Raw genomic sequence first — 16901 nt, forward strand, 5'->3', positions numbered from 1 at the left:
AGCTGCAGGCCACTCTGTGGAGGAGTATCCCTACTCCCACAATGATGATCTGGCTGCAAAGGCCATTTTTCAATTTCAAAAGGTTGGAGAAAAGACGCCTTCATTTTGGGCCACCCTCTCCCTCAATGACCAATAAGGGAACTCTGATGCTGTTTCCAACCTAAAGGGTGTCCTATTAGCCCTCCAGCCACGAGAGCCTGCCTGTCATAGTGAGCTCGCGCTCTGGCCTCTAACTAGCCAATTTGGGGAAAATCACAGCTGAGTGACTGTTCTTGACAGAGTGAGGGTTTCTGACCCCCATTTGAGCTTGATGGTGGGGTCCTGAAGCCTGCCCCTGGCTTTTGGCCTCAAATTGATATTAGGCCCACTCGCTTTATAGACAAAGCATCTAACATTGGTTTCAACGTGGCCGCTTTATGGTTGATTATTTTCTTTTTCTAGTATGGTGGGTTGGATGTGCCGGAAATATGCACATGCCGGAAATGTGCACATGCCTGTTGGGGGCCTAGTCAGGCAGTTAGCAGCCATAAAGCAGGAACTACACAGCTGATCATTTCTAGGCTAGTAAATAACTTCTCCCAATGCCTTTGATAGTACACAATTAGGACTGTTGATAAACTGATCCATCCAATATTGTTGCAGCCTGCTGTCAGCTAAGTAGGTACATGCTTGCAGCAAAGAATGAATTTGCACAAGGCGTAATTCAAAATGTTCAACCAAAATAAATTCCGTTGAAAATTGGGAATTGAGAATTGGGAGTGTTTTAGAAACCAGCAAAGGGCCACCAAAAAGTTGAAATAAAGGGAAAAAACAGAATGAGGGTAAACTAGCCAGAAATATGAAAACAGTTTGTAAGAGCTTTTAGAAGTATATAAAAAGGAAGAGAGTAGCTAAAGCAAATGTTGATCCTGAAGAGGCATGTCAGGATGTACCCAGGCTTGGCCAAGTTGTGGATATAGGTTTTGCAGTTTAGTAAAAAAATAGAATGCATATGACCTTTTGGCCAGGCCCGGAAGCTGATGACTAGCCTATGGATCAGACCATGATAAACTAAGGAATGTGACCTTTGGGTCAGGCTAAAACAAGTTGATGAATGGTCTATAAGTTATACTGTAATAAACTGAAAGCCTGACCTCAGGGTCAAGATATACAGATGACTAGGCACAGCAGCAAAATATTAGGATAGATAAGCAAAGTTGATGTTTTAGAATGAACTACGAATATTGTTTGTGCTAAAGGTCAGGTCATTTCGTGATTATTTCACAAATTCCTCAGGAACTGCAGAGGTGGTGAACAGGTCATTACATGTTTATATTGCAAACTCATTTGTAATTAAGGATGTAACAATTGGACATACAAGATAAGAACATTGTGAATTGATGATCAGTTACGCCAAAAGATGGTATTTCTGACAGAAACTGTATAACTTCGAATTGCCTTTTAGAGCATTCTGAAAGAGCATTTCCCATGTTTGCACACTTGTATTAAATAAAGAACTACTGCTGAATCTACCTTCAGTCAACTCTGTGCCAAGTGTCTTTTAAATACTCCACAACCATCCCTTAGAAGCACAGACAGGAGAAATTATCATGGGGAATGAGGAAACGGCTGAGGCATTGAACAATATTTTGTGTCTGTCTTCACAGTAGAAGACACAAGTTCCATATCAGAAATAGACGATAACCTAGGGGCTAAAAGGAGTGAGGAAATTAGGGAAATTACTATCAGCAGAGATTAAGTAATGGAGAAATTTAAGGGACTAAAACCTGACAAATCCTCAAGATCTGATAGCTTACACCTTAGGGGCTAAAAAGAGATAGGTGCAGAGATAGAGGATGTGTTAGCTACAATTTTCCAAAATTCCTTAGTTTTGGGAACGGTCTCATTAAATTGTAAATTGGCAAATATTATTCCGCTTTTTAAGAAAGGAGGGAGAGGGAAAAGATTGAATTACAGATCAGTTAGCCTAACATCAGTTGTTGGGAAAATGCTAGAATCTGTTATTAAGGAAGTCTTAACAAGGCACTTAGAAAAGCATAGTATGATTAGAACAAGTCAACATGGTTCTAATAAAAGGGAAATCCTGTTTGACAAATTTATTAGAATTTTTGAGGATGTAACTAGTAGGGTAGGTAAAGGGGAACCAGCAGATGTAGTACACCTGGATTTTTAAAAGGATTAGTTAACAGATAGAAAGCAGAGGGAAGGCATAAGCAAAGCTTTTTCATACTTGCAGGCAGTGGAGTGCGCAAGGATCAGTGTTTGAGCCTCAGCTATTTACAATCTATATGACTTAGATGAAGAGACAGAGAGTATCTAAGTTTGCTCATGATACCAAGCTAGGTGGAAAGATAAGCTGTGGGGAGGACACGGAGAGACTGTAAAGAGATATAGAGAGATTAAGTGAATGGGTAACAAGATGGCAGATGGAGTATAGTGTAGGGAAGTTGATGTTTTTAGTACATTTGGGTGTGCTGTACAAGGAAAACAGGTTCAAATCCCATCTCAACAGATAGTGAAATGTGAATTTAATAAAAATCTGGAATTAATGATGGCCACAAAACCATTGTCGATTGTTATAAAAACCCATCTGGTTCACTAATGTCCTTTACGGAAGGAAATCTGCTGTCCTTACCTGGTCTGGCCTAATTGTGTCTCCAGGCCCACAGCAATGTGATTGACTCTTAAATGCCCTCTAAATAAGGGCAATTAGGGATGCGCAATAAATGCTGGCCTAGCCAGTAATGCCCACATCCCATGAATGAATAATAAAAAAAAACACTGGGGAATGGTGTGTTGCAGTGTTCTAAATATCACCAAGGGGCTTGGCATATGATCACAATGCTATCATGGTGTATCATGGACAGAAATTGGACATGATAGACCTATGCACTTCTCGGTGTACCAGCACCCAGAGGGCCAAATAATTAGTGGTACTGAGGGATGTTAGTACTATGTTGACATTGTAGGAAAGACATAAAATTTTACCTCTTTCTCCAAATATAACAGGACTGCATTTTTGCTTGAAGTTAGAATGGTTTGTTCAATTGATACTTTTTGTGGAACACTGGACAATTTAATTAATGCATATCCAGTTCCATCAAAATAGAAACCATCCCTTCCTGGTTCCTTAGTTGGCTTATATCTGTAAAATAAAGAAATGTAGGTAGTTTGAGATCAGATTAAACTGTAATCATTACAGTGTTGAAATTACAGTTATTGTATCAAAATCCTGAAGGCCTGATCTAAATTCCCTTGGCGCATGCAGAGAATTAAAATTGAAGCTATGACCTGCCCCTCTAGATTGGATTCCAGATTTATGTCCCTTGCCAATTTAACTGGCCTGTGTTAGGCAGTGTGAGAGGGCCTCTCCAAATGCTGGCAAGAATCTTTAGTAGCCCAGTACTCTTTCATCTGAATCAGGAAACTATGGATTCAGGTCCCACTCCAGAGACCTGGTCACATAATCTACGCTGACACCCCCACCACCAGTACTGATGGAGTGCTGCACTGTTGGAGGTTCCATCTTTCAGATGAGACATTAAACAGAGGCCCGTCTGCTTTCTCAATGGAAAGGAAAAGATCATGTGGCACTATACTGAAGAAGAACAGGGGAGTGCTTCCTGGTATGCAAGTGCAATATTTATCCCTTAACCAACTTCGCTAAAAGCAGATTATCTGATCATTTATCTCATTGCTGTTTGTGGGAGCTTGTGTGCAAATTGGCAGTCGCGTTTTCTATATTACAGCAGTGACAACACCTCAAAGTGCTCTGGAATGTCCTGAGGCTGTGAAAGATGCTATATAAATTAAGACTTTAAAAAAAAGTTCAACATTTTACATGAAATCATTTTTTAAAAATGTTCTCCAAGGATAAACCATACAGTGGTAGTTGCCCCATACCTTTCACATGGTCTGTCTTTTGTGGTATTGATGTTCAATATTCTTTCAAAGTTGTATAAACTGATCAGTTTCTCATTCAAGACACCGAGCTCAATGCAACCCGCATATTTTGGATAATTTAAGGTAACTGGAGGCTGGATAAAAAAGGCTTACAATTAAAACAATCTTGTATATCAAGTTAAATGGTCATATAAAATTCTTAGAAGCTCAATGTTTATGAGTGCAGTTACTTTATGTGACTTTGCATCAATGATTACCTGTTAATGGTGCTGCTGATTGCTTCATTACATCAAATTTGCAGGCCAATCAGCAAAATTGGTCAGCGTTTATGCTCCACATGAGCCTCCTCCCACCCTCTCACACTAACATTGGTGGGAAGACGTACTGAAAATCTTATAAACTTTACTATAAACGTCACTGGGAACTAAAGCTGCTTACTATAAACAAAGTGCAACAGATTCAATTTGTATAATCATTTTCTTAAATTAAGCAGAATATGAGTCTGTATTGAAAGTATGGAATCAATTAAATAATTGAAAATCTTAATGGAAATACTGGCCAAGTTTCAGGGGACTGCAATACAAAAGAGTGAAAATTTTGCTACAGCTCTATAAAGCTTTGATTAAGCTGTACCTGGAGAGTTGCATTCAGTTCTGGGTACTACAAGAAGGATATATTGGCCATGGAGTGAGTACAGAGAGATTCACCAGAATGAAACTGGGGATTACCAAAATGATTAAGTTATGAAGACTGATGCATAGACTAGACTTGTATTCTCTTGGGGAACATTTTCCCCCCCGTTGGGGAGGAAGTGCGGGAGCGGGCGCGGGCGGGCAGGCTTCCAATCAGCATCCCCGATTGGGGGCGTGCCACCATTTTATGTAGGCGGGCCAATTAGGCCCGCCCAGCGTGATGTCCACCAGGAAGCGCTATGTGCTCCCTGTGCAGGCGGGGCAGGGAGATTCCTTCAGCCGGGAGTGCTCTCTTTCGCGCATGCGCGTGGAAGAGCGCATAGGTCTCCCTGAGGCAAAGTGCTGCCTCAGGGAAATCGGCTGACATTAAGGTCTAAATAACGCGGGGTGACATTGGGACACATGTCCAACATCACCCCGCATCATTTTACGTGTCAGTGAGTGTGCCCCGCCCCTGCTCGCCGACCGGAAGATACAGCCCTTGAGCATAAGAGATTAAGCAGTGATCTCATTTGAGGTGTAAATGATTAAAGAATTTGATAGGATGTATAGAGATAAAAACAGAGGATAACAAGAGATACAAGTAGGAGTAAAGCATACAACCCGTCAAGCCTGCTTCGTCATTCAATATGACCATGGCTGATCTTGAGCTTCAACTCCACTTTCCTGCCTGCTTCACAGATCCTTCGAGTTCCTGAGACCAGATATCTGCATTTCCCAGCATTAAATATGGCCAACGATGGAGCATCCACAACCCACTGGGGTAGAGAATTCCAAAGACTCACAACACTTTGAGTGAAGACATTTCTCCTCATCTCAGTCCTAAATGATCGACCCATTATACTGAAACTGTACACCCCCCACCCCAGTCTAGATTCCCCAGCCAGTGGAAACAACCTCCCTGTCAAGCTCCTTCAGAATCTTGTATGTTTCAATGAGAACACCTCTCATTCTTTTAAACTCCAGAGAATATAGGCCCAATTTACTCAGCCTCCCATCATAGGACAACCCCCCTCATCTCAGGGACCAATCTGGTGAACCTTCGCTGTACTGCCTCCACTACAAGTAAATCCTTCCATAAATATGGCAACCAAAACTGCACACAGTATCCCAGGTGTGGTCTCACCAAAGCCCTGTACAATTGTAGCAAGACTTCCTCACCAGAGGAAACCGATTAAGGGAGTCCAGAACAAGGCAGCACAATATTAAAATTATACCAGGCCATTTAGGGGTGATGGCAGGAAGCACTTCTTCACACAAAGGGTAATGGAAATCTGGCCCTCTCCCCCTCAAAGAAGCTGTTGAGGGTGAGGGTCTATTGCAAATGGCTTGGGTGCTATTTACAAGGTTGCTGATAAGGCCAATCCTATAGCACATGGAATTGTATGAATCCCAATGTGTATATTGACCAGTGAAGGTAGGCTTGTGGTAGACAGTAGTAAAGAGCCCATTAGCGGATTTCTCAAATCGCACGTCAAGGAAAAGGTGCTTGTTAGACTGCTCCATTTTAAAAGTGAATTTGAGTGCAGATGGAGCCCATTCAGGTGTGTAAGGAAATTCTTACATACAGCTACAGATTCAAATATAGCAAATGTATCATCTACATATCGAAAATATGCAAGGGGTAGGCGTTTAGGGGTCTTTCCATCAAAAACATGTTTCTCGTGAAGAGCAATGAAAATGTTACCAAGAGCTGGGCCTGGAGGGGATACCATGGCAAAGCAATCTACTTAGGCATAAAAGGTGTCATTGAAGCTGAACTCAACTACACCAGTTGCTAAATCCTATAAATACAGACTCAGACAATGTCTGGATTGCCGTGATATAGTGACGAGAAATAATCCTTAAATAGAGATAGCATGATAGGTGATTTTACCGTAAAAGTGGAGGGAAATCCTCCAACATAGAAGACTGTATTCTTTGGGTCAAGGTTAAGTAGCAGGTCATCACCAGTTCCGGTTTTGTTGTATGTTGCGCTCTCCACAAGTTTTCCAATTTTAGGACTTACTAGACTGTAGTTTAAGGTGCCGTACTGCAGGATCCTGGAACAGAGGAGTTTCCATAAAACACTCAAATGAGGAATTTACAAATTTCCTGTAGACTCAACTACACAGGTGACATCTTTGGACTGGATGTTATTAGGGGTGTGTGAACCAGAGTTACCCAAGCATATGTCAGAGTGTGCCATCATAATATATGTATCACGGTGCTTCAGGAGCTAAATATAAATTTGAAATCGATAGGGTGCATTTTACACCACCCCCACCTGTCGGCGTATTTGAAGGTGGGGGCATATGAAATAAAGCGGGCGGCCAGTCCGCTGCCTTCCCGCTCACCCCAACCCTGACCCTATATTACCGGGGAGCGGGTAAGGCGTCAAGCAGCCTGCTCGCGCTTGGGCCTATTTGGAGGCCACTAAGAGGACAATGAACTGCCACTTAAGGGCTTCAATCCACCTCCGCCTCAATTTTACATCTGCTCGGGATGTTGGGGGAATGGTGAGCAGCCCAAAAGCTTTGACAGTGCGGGCTGCTGTTAGGAAAGAAGGGGGCAGGTACCTTCTTTGGCGGGTGGGAGTGGTGTCCCCTGTGCCCACCAGGGGCACCAACTACCCACCCCCAAGGCAGTACCCAGCAGCTCTCCAGTCCCTGCAGAGATGGGAGCTGCAGTGGAGAGAAGACAGAGTGCATGAGGACAAAAAGACAAAACTAAAGGCTCTGTATCCAAATGCGCATAGCATTCATAAAGTAAATGAATTGATAGCGCACACTGAAGTAAATAAATATGATCTAATAGCCTAATGGAGACATGGCTGCAGGACGACAAGGATTGGGTCCTGAATATTGAGAGGTACATGACATTCAGGAAGAATAGAAAGATAGCTAAAGGTGGGGGGGTAGTACTGTCAATCAAAGATGGCACTGGTGCAATAGTTAGAGATGACCTTGGTTCAGGAGATCAGGATGTAGAATTGGTTTGGGTGGAGAGAATGAATAGTAGGGGAAAGAAGCCACTAGTGGGACTAGTCTACAGGCCCCCTAACAGTAACCACAATGTAGGACAAAATATGCAGGTAGAAATATTGGGTGCTTGTGATAAAGGGCTGGCAATAATCATGGGTAATTTTAATCTACATATGAACTGGAAAAATCAGATCGGTAGTAGCCGCCTGGATGAGGAGTTCATAGAATACTTTCGACATAGTTTCTTAGAGCACACATTCTGGAACCAATCAGAGAGCAGGTTACATTAGACTTCATATTGTGTAATGCAACAGGATTAATTAATGACCTCAGAGTAAAGGTTTATTATGATCTTATTAAATGACGGAGTAGGCTTGAGTTGTCGAATGGCCTACTTCTGTTCCTATTTTGTATACTCGTAGGACACCTGAGACTAAAACTGGGCACTGGGGGTGAAAGTAAGTTTAAATGGTCTCAGGGCGGGAAGGGTAGGGAAGGCCTGGCGGGGGAGGGGGGTGCACAGTGGAAGCAATCGGGGTCTTGGGGAAGATGCCATGGGATGGGGGTTGGGGAGGTCCAGGGCACTGGACCTTAATGGGGGGGGCATGACTTCAGAAGAGAGCTTCTGATAGAGGCAACATCACCCCCCCACTCCCCTTCCCGCCCGAGATCTAAGTCCATTGATTTTCAGACTTCTCCTATGCAAGGTCAATCCTCCCACCAGCCTAAAAATTGAGGCTGGGTGGGAAACAGTCCTTGAGTGGCCAATATTTGACTTAGGGGTCTTATTTGGGGAAAGGGCAGTCTTCCTATCTGGGGACTCGCCCGCCCTGGCGTAAAATTGCTGCATGGAACCCAGAGGAAATCCCATTCCTTCAATTTCAGGCACCTCCTGCCTAAAAGCCCGCTGGCAGTGGGGCGTAAAATTCAGGCCACAGTTTCAAAATATGGAGTCTCTCATTTAATTTAGAGATGAGGAGGAATCTTTTCCCTCAGAGGGTCGATAATTTTTAAAAAATATTCGTTCATGGGATGTGGGCATCGCTGGCTAGGCCAGCATTTATTGTCCATCCCTAATTGTCCTTGTTCAGAGGGCATTTTTAAGAGTCTCAACCACCTTGCTGTGGGTCTGGAGTCACATGTTGGCCAGAGCAGGTGAGGGTGGCAGATTTCCTTCCCTAAAGGACATTATTTTTAATGATAATTGTTTTATGGTCATCGTTAGACTTTAAATTCCAGATATTTATTGAATTCAAATTCCATCATCTGCCGTGGTGTGTGGGTCTCTGGAACACTAGTCCAGTGACGTTACCAATATGCCACTGCCTCCCCTGAGGAATCTTTGGAATTCTCTCCTCCAGAGAGCAGTTGAGTCTGGGTCACTGAATATAGCCAAGGCTGAGTTAGACAAATTTTTGATCTACAAGGGAGTCAAGAGTTATGGATGGAGGCAAGCAGGAAAGTGGAGTTAAAAGCTCAATCAGGTCAGCCGTGATCTTATTGAATGTCAGAGCAGGCTCAAGGGGCCAAATGGCCCACTCCTGCTCCTATTTCTTATGATCTTATGTCATTTGGGCAAGGGGGATGGAGTATAAATATATAGCTCTTTACTGGTATTTTCACAAAGTGTGTATAACAAATAATAGATTTACAACAAACAGAAACTTCACAAAAAATTGAAATGTCAAGTCCATGAATTACCTCTCAAATTTGATATGGTCAAAGTTTTTATTGTGGACTGTTTTCTCAGAGACTATTTTCATTTCTTCATTTCCTAGTTTATAGACAGTAACCAGTTTCTCATTCTCTAATGCCATGCCGATGTAATCCTTGGAAGTCTGGTAACAAAGAAAAATCATTTGTACAAAATGTTAGATGACATACTTAATAATTTTTCTCCTTGTAGCCTTCCTGATGTCCAAGAGAAGAATACTTACATCCCTGTTGCCTAGGTACAAAACAAACATGTTTTTGGAATCTTGTTGCTTACGCCTCCTACCGCCTCCTCGGTTATCCGGTCGTTTGAGGTGTAACAGTAGAGATGTGTAAGCTTTTAAACCATCTAGATTGCCAGGAAGACGTACTTCAACACCAGAATTACCGTTGAATTTCATTGCCACATTTATCTACAACCACAGAGGGGAAAGGGAAAAGTCTTAGAAACTTACTCAATGGAAGAGAGAACATTACATTTCTATAGCGCCTTTCACAACTTCAGGATGTCCAAAATGCTTCATAGCCAAAATAGTACAGTCAGAAATGTGGCTGCCAATTTTCACACAGCAAGGTCCCAAAAAACAGCAATATAATATTGACAAGATCATGTGTCTTTTTTTTAGTGATTTTGATTTTTTTTTAAATTCTTTCATGGGGTGTGGATGAGGCTGGCTAGGCTAGCATTTATTGCCCATCCCAAACTGCCTTTGTTCAGAGGGCATTTTCTTTCTGACTGAAGGATAAATATTGACCTAGGACACAGGGGAGAACTCCCGTCCTCTTCTTCAACATAGTGTCGTGGGATTTATTTTCTTAATGCCATCTGAGAGGGCAGGGTGAAAGAACCAATGAGTCTAAATCGAATTAAGATCCAAATCAGCCTTGATCTAACTGAATGGCAGGATAGACTTGTGGCGCTGAATGGCCTCCTCCTGTTCCGATGTAGCTTTATTGCTGTTAACTTCACGTATTATAATGCAGAAAGCATCAGCTTATAATAAATATGTGGGAAAATTCAAATAAATATCCAAAAACCTAGATTTTAATCAATTTAATAACACAAACCTTATTAGCAGCTTCTCTGGCCTGATCAATAAGCTCCCTGATACGACCTATATTTTTGGAGATGTTATTGACAGGTTGTATTTGGCTTAAATCCTTTAGCTTCTTCACAAGGCCTGGCAGGGTATTAGTCAAATTTTTTACTGTGAAAGAGAATAAATATCAAATTTCAATGGTTACTACAAATGTTTGTTAGCCTAGCAACCGGAAATATATGTGTTCAGAATCACATAGCATAAATTATCGCACTTCTGTCTGCTCTTTCCCCATAGCCCTGAAAATTCCCTCCGCTTCACGTATTTATTCAATTCCCTTTGAGAGTTAGAATCTGCTTCCACCACCCTTTCAGGCAGTAAATTCCAGATCATAACAATTCACTGCGCTAAGAACTTACTCCTCAACTCACCCCTGGTTCTTTCACTAATTATTTTGAACCAACTAGATTTCTACTAGATTAGTTCCTGGGATCAGAGGGTTGTCCTGTGATGAGAGGCTTAGTAAATTGGGCCTATACTCTCTGAAGTTTAGAAGAATGAGAGATGATCTAACTGAAACATATAAGATTCTGAAGGGGCTTGACAGGGGAGAGACTGAGAAATTGTTTCCCTTGGCTGAAGAATCTAGAACACGGGGGCACAGTCTCAGAACAGGGGCTGATCATTTAGGACTGAGGTGAGGAGGAATGTTTCCATTTGTGAATCTTTGGAATTCTCTACCCAAGAGGGCTCTGGATGTTCAGTCGTTGAACATATTTAAGTCTGAGATCAATAGATTTTTGATCTCTCAGGGAATCAAGGGATATGTTGAGCAGGCAGGAACATGCAGTTGAGACAAGATCAAGGTTTGCTGGGTCGTACCCTCTGTTCCTGCTGTTATTTCCTATGTTCCTATCTATGTCCTCTGCTAGCTCACCTTTCTGTAAATATAAATAGTCTCTCTATTTACTCTTACCAAAACTTTTTATAATTTTGAATGCTTCTATTAAATATCTATTTAATTGCTCAAAGGAGAACAATCCCAGTTTCTCTAGTCCCTCCACATTAACTAAATCTCCTCATTCTTAGTACCACTCTAGAAAATTTCCCCTGCACTCTCTCTAAGAGAGACATGATATATTAATCCAGCCTATATTAGAATGAATGGACATTTGCTGACGAGGCTGACATTTATTTCCCATCTCAAACCTTTATCTTGAACAGCTGCAGTCCATGTAGTGTTTTTTAAAAAATCAGTTTAATACAACTGAGTGACTTTTTTGGTCACTTCAGAGAGTTTACCACATCGGTTTGGGACTGGAGTCACATGTATGCTCGAACTGGGTAAAACAGCAAGTTATTTCAATTTTATCACTGTTAGGTGGGTCGGTGATGGTGTTTTACATTAATCACCAATAGGTACCATTTTACTTGCCTGAATTTTCTGCTTCCCTTAATGCTATGTTAATAGCAGTAGTGTTTGTAAGATTCCCTGATGTCTTGTTGATGTTTCCTACATCGTTAATTATCGGCTGCAATTTATCCATCACTCTTGTAGCGATTTTAGTTGCTTCATCAGCTGCATCTTTTGCTCGGTCCAAAGTCTCACCAACATCGTCTGAAAGAGGATATTGAAAATGTTTATTTCAGTAACAACAGGATATAATGTCAAGACGTCCCTTGAGTGTCAAAAGTTAAGTATGATCTTATTGGGGTGTTAAAAATAAATACAGGATCTGACAGGATAATACAGAGAAATGATTTCCTCTGGTGGTTAAGAGCTCAGAGCAAGGGGGAATAACATTAAAATTAGAGCTAGACTTTTCGGGGGTTGTTCACACGAAACCTGGAACTCTCTCCCCCCAAAAAGCTGCTGAGGCTGAGGGTCAATTTAAAATGAAAAAAAAAGCTGCAACTGATGAATTTGTGTTGGGTAAGGGTATTCAGGGTCACAGAACCAAGGCAGATAAATGGAGCTAAGGTATAGATTAACCATGTTGTAATTGAATGGAAGATGAGGCTTGAGGGGCTGAATGGCCTCTCCTGTACCTATGGGCAGAACTCTTCACTGAACAGGTGGGCGCTGCCCGACCCGCTAGAGCGTCAAATAGCACATAATGACGTTGGGCGAGTGTCCCAACATCATTGTGCATTCACGCGATATTTCGGATGGCAGGCGAGCACTAAACTCAGAAGCATGCCCGCTGGCAATTAAAAGGGCAATTAAGCCCATTAACATCCCAATTAACAGAGAATTTTTGTTGCCCGTCCAATGTAACAGTTGGCGGGCAGGCAAATTGGCCAGGCGGCCTTTGCATTTTATATGAAGCCTCATCCACGGGTGGGATGAGGTTTCCGTAATGATTTAAAATAAAAATAAATTTCTGCAGACAACATTTTCATTATCTACATTTTCAGGTGACTGATTATGAAGCTAGGACACTTTTTTCTGGTTTCTGTGACCTTTATTTTAGGTTGTTCAGGTCGTCAGCTCCCCGAGGCAGCTCCCTGCTTTCAGGGAGCTTTCTGTGAGCGCTTGCCTGTGCTGACTTCAGCACCTGCCCTCCTCCCGCTCCCAGCGGCGCTGAGCCGTTAATTGGCCAGTCGGCGTGAATTTGCGGTCGGCAGTCCATTCCCTGGCAGATTCCGGACCGGCCGTTCGCGCCGCCCGTTTGACCTAAAAATCCTGCTCGATGACCTGAACCAGCTAACATATGACACGTGAATCCATACCTCGATTTATTTGTTTAACTCTGTTCCGAAGTGATGGAAGATCCAGCAGCGATTGATTTTTCTTAAGTATTGCACTGTTGAGGCGAGATTGTGCACCTTTAAGCTTCGGAAGAACAACTGAAAAATGACAGAGTTAAATTCATGGACAGAAATAAAGATGGCTGAATGATTTTCAAAAATTATTTGATTGGGGGACGTTGCTAACACACAAATAACAGAAAGAGTGTCTGGGGTGGTATTTAATCCAGGCAAAAGTTGCCTTGCCTGCCGGCTGTGTTGTAATATGGGTTCTTTCGATGTCTCAATGATGAGAACTTGAGACTTGTATATTTAAGCATGAACCCTTTATTGTTGAACTTTAACTATTTACAGATCTCAGGTTACTGTCATGCATGGGGCTGTTGCCTCCATGCAGGCTGGTTCCAGAGTGTTCTCTCCAGACTGTTCTGTCAGTCTATTACCATGTAACTCTATACATCATACCATGGGTGGTGTTTTTCTCCTGTTCCACATTAACCCTTGCTCTTCCAAGCACCTTTACATTACAATGGCATGCAGGCACATCTTACAACGGGCTGCAGAACCACCAAGAGACCCACCTTGCCTCCTTTGGGGGAGGCCCACCATATTAAGTGTTAGTCAGGCACTTAAGTGACTAGCGGCGGGCCTTCCTTGGGATCAAGGACCCCGGGAGTGGAAATCCGTTCCCCCAAGAGCTGCCGGCCAATCAGAGGCCAGCAGCTGTCTGTTGCAGGCGGCGCCATCGTAAGTGGTGGCAGCTCCGAGCAACACACACCCACCAGAGACCCAGGATCAGCGAGGGATCCCTGGCCACAAGTGAGAGGGGGCAGGATGGGATCACGAGGTGGGAGTCATGGAAGAGGGGGGCTCAGCAGCAAAGGCAAGGGGGTGTGGCTTTCTGTGGGGCCTCCTCCTTCTTGATGCCAGTTTCCTCATTTAGGCACTAAGTGCATTTGGATGAGGGACCACCACGCCCCCCCCATGCCACAAATACCCACCCCCCCACCAACCCCCCTCTCTAGCAGCCTAAAAGAAAACATGTCATGGTCTGCCTTTCGAGCTTTCCACATGGCGACTGCCCTGCCTGACGCTGGTTGAATACCAGCAGTGGTGGGATGAGGCCCTAAATTGGCATTCACCGTCGACGAACCTGCCCTGGATGTAACTGGGGCAGATGCGAGAAGGTGACAATCTCCCCACCTGGCAGCCTCCCATCCAATTAAATGTCACCCACAGCCCCACCACCACCAAAATCACCTTGGGGAGGGCATTAAATTTCACCCTGTGTAATGGGCCAACCCTCGGCAGGGTAGCTGATGCAACAGCTGCTCTGCAACTGTTGTCGTGTTTAAGATGGCTGAAAACATCCCTTTCAAGGATGTTCTATATTCTAGTGTTTTTATTTTAGATTTCCAAATATCTTTTGTACATCTTTTTATTACCTTTTTTGATTGTTTGGTATTTTGAGACTTGGCTTAATGTTGGATCATCACTGGGATCCATAGGGTATTGTATTAAATTCAAGTTAAATACTCTACCTGTGTCAAATTCCATTTCAGCTTCCTTTGTCAGGGAAAGAACGTTATCACTTCTGATGTTTAAATCAGCTGCTTGGCCAGGCAAATTCTCCTTCACCACAGTCTGAAACCACAATAAAAAGTAGGCAATAAGTCTGCATCTGCTGCTGAAACACTCAGCCATGTCTTTGTCACCTCCAGACTCTAATGCCCTCCTGGCTGTCCTTCCATCAAGCTGAACTCATCCACAATTCTGCTACTCATACTCTAAACCTCACCAAGTCTTGTTCACCCTTCACTCCTGTGCTCACTGTCCTTCACTGTCTCCCGCTCCAGCGATACCTTGTTTAAAAAATCTCAGCCTTGTTTTCCAATCTCTCCATGGCTTCACCCCTCCCTATCTCTGTCATCTGCTGCAGCCCTACAGCCCTCTGCACTCACTGCACTCCTCCACTTGTGACATTTTTTTTTTATTCATTCACGGGATGTGGGCATCGCTAGACAGGCCAGCACTAATTGCCCATCCCTAATTGCCCTTGAGAAGGTAGTGGTGAGCTGCCTTCTTGAACCGCTGCAGTCCATGTGGTATAGGTACACCCACAATCTTGTTAGGGAGGGAGTTCCAGGATTTTGAGTGAAGGAATGGCTGTATATTTCCAAGTCAGGATGGTGAGTGGCTTGGAGGGGAACTTCCAGGTGGTGGTGTTCCCATCTATCTGCTGTCCTTGCCCTTCTAAATGGTAGTGGTTGTGGGTTTGGAAGGCACTGTCTAAGGAGCATTGGTGAATTCCTGCATTACATCTTTTAGATTGGATACACTGCTGCTACTGTGCATTGGTGGTAGAGGGAGTGAATGTTTGTGGATGTGGTGCCAATCAAGTGCGCTGTTTTGTCCTGGACGGTGTCAAGCTTCTTGAGTGTTGTGGGAGCTGCACTCATCCAGGCAAGTGGGGAGTGTTCCATCACACTCCTGACTTGTGCCTTGTAGGTGGACAAGCTTTGGGGAGTCAGGAGGTGAGTTACTTGTATGCTAGCTTGGTGCTTCCTCCAAGTGATGTTCAACATGGAGGAGCACTGATTCATTAGCTGAGGGAGGGCAGTATGTGGTAATCAGCAGGAGGTTTCCTTGCTCATGTTTGACCTGATGCCATGAGAATTGGTGATGGCGTAGTGGTATTGTCGCAGGACTAGTGATCCGGAGACGCAAGATAATGCTCTGGGGACCTGGGTTCGAATCCTGCTACGGCAGATAGTGGAATTTGAATTCAATAAAAATCTGGAACCATGAAACCATTGTCGATTGTTGTAAAAGCCCATCTGGTTCACTTCAGGGAAGGAAATCTGCTGTACTTGGTCTGGCCTACATGTGACTCCAGACCCACAACAATGCCTGCGGAACAAGAGCAATTAGGGAATGGCCTAGCTATAGCCACATCCTATGAACGAATAAAAAAAAACTTCATGGGGTCCCGACTACATACTGCTGTGCCGCACCTGTCGGTGGTACATACCCAGGGATGGTGACGCTGGTGTCTGGGACATTATCTGTAAGATATGATTCTAATGGGCTCGTCTGAGAGACGCTCTCCTAATTTTGGCACTAGCCCCCAGGTGTTAGTAAGGAGGACTTTGCAGGGTCGATAGGGCTGAGTTTGCCGTTGCAGTTTCTGGTGCCTAGGTGGATGCCGGATGGTCCATCTGGTTTCATTCCTTTTCTGAGACTTTGTAGCGGTTTGATTCAACTGAGTGGCTTGCTAGGCCATTTCAGTGCATCCCCAATTTTCATCGTTCCATCACTGGCAGCTCAGCTGCCTACAAAATGGAATTGGGAGTAGGTTGAGGAACTGGTAGCCATCTCTGTACAGCGACCATTGCCTGTGACTGCAGACTTCAGCAGCTACCCTTGCAATGACCAGCCCCTGCTTGTGGATGGCCTCAGGCTTGCCAAATTGCAACTTTAATGTCTAGATTGCTTGTTATTTTCATGCTGTCTCAAGCTCCCACCCTGCACTCGCCTTCTGTGAGTTGACGAACGCAGACACTGCACCACTAATAAAATACCATTATCCCTGACAATTGGTTCAATAACAACTCAACTGGCTTCCTTTGGCTGCAAGGTGAATTGCTGCTGCGCACACAAGCTGTTTCTGAGAAAAGCGGGAAGAGGCGGAAACATGCCTCCATTCCAATCCAAGGTCTTTTTTTCCCAATTTTCACAGCCTTTCACACCACCTCATCTCCAAGAGCCTGGGAAAAATCCACCCCAATAAGAATATTTTCTTTTATTCTTTCACGGGATGTGGGCATCACTGGCTAGGC

General features: G+C 43.6%; 1 protein-coding gene across 4 annotated transcripts in view; it reads right to left on the reverse strand.

Annotated features, from left to right (window-relative positions):
- The window catches only part of lama3 (laminin, alpha 3), a 500534-nt gene that overhangs the window by 44565 nt on the left and 439068 nt on the right, over positions 1–16901 (reverse strand). For all 4 annotated transcript variants that reach the window (XM_078541180.1, XM_078541178.1, XM_078541182.1 and 1 more), the window contains exons 54-62: positions 14604–14706; positions 13045–13161; positions 11747–11929; positions 10340–10479; positions 9496–9684; positions 9260–9396; positions 6472–6637; positions 3904–4037; positions 2989–3145 (exon numbers count right to left, since the gene is read on the reverse strand). In XM_078541180.1, coding sequence (XP_078397306.1) covers positions 2989–3145; positions 3904–4037; positions 6472–6637; positions 9260–9396; positions 9496–9684; positions 10340–10479; positions 11747–11929; positions 13045–13161; positions 14604–14706 — 1326 coding nt within the window. The remainder of the gene's footprint in view (positions 1–2988; positions 3146–3903; positions 4038–6471; positions 6638–9259; positions 9397–9495; positions 9685–10339; positions 10480–11746; positions 11930–13044; positions 13162–14603; positions 14707–16901) is intronic.

This window comes from Cetorhinus maximus, chromosome 4 (assembly GCF_964194155.1).
Source record: "Cetorhinus maximus chromosome 4, sCetMax3.hap1.1, whole genome shotgun sequence".
Lineage (NCBI taxonomy): Eukaryota > Metazoa > Chordata > Chondrichthyes > Lamniformes > Cetorhinidae > Cetorhinus > Cetorhinus maximus.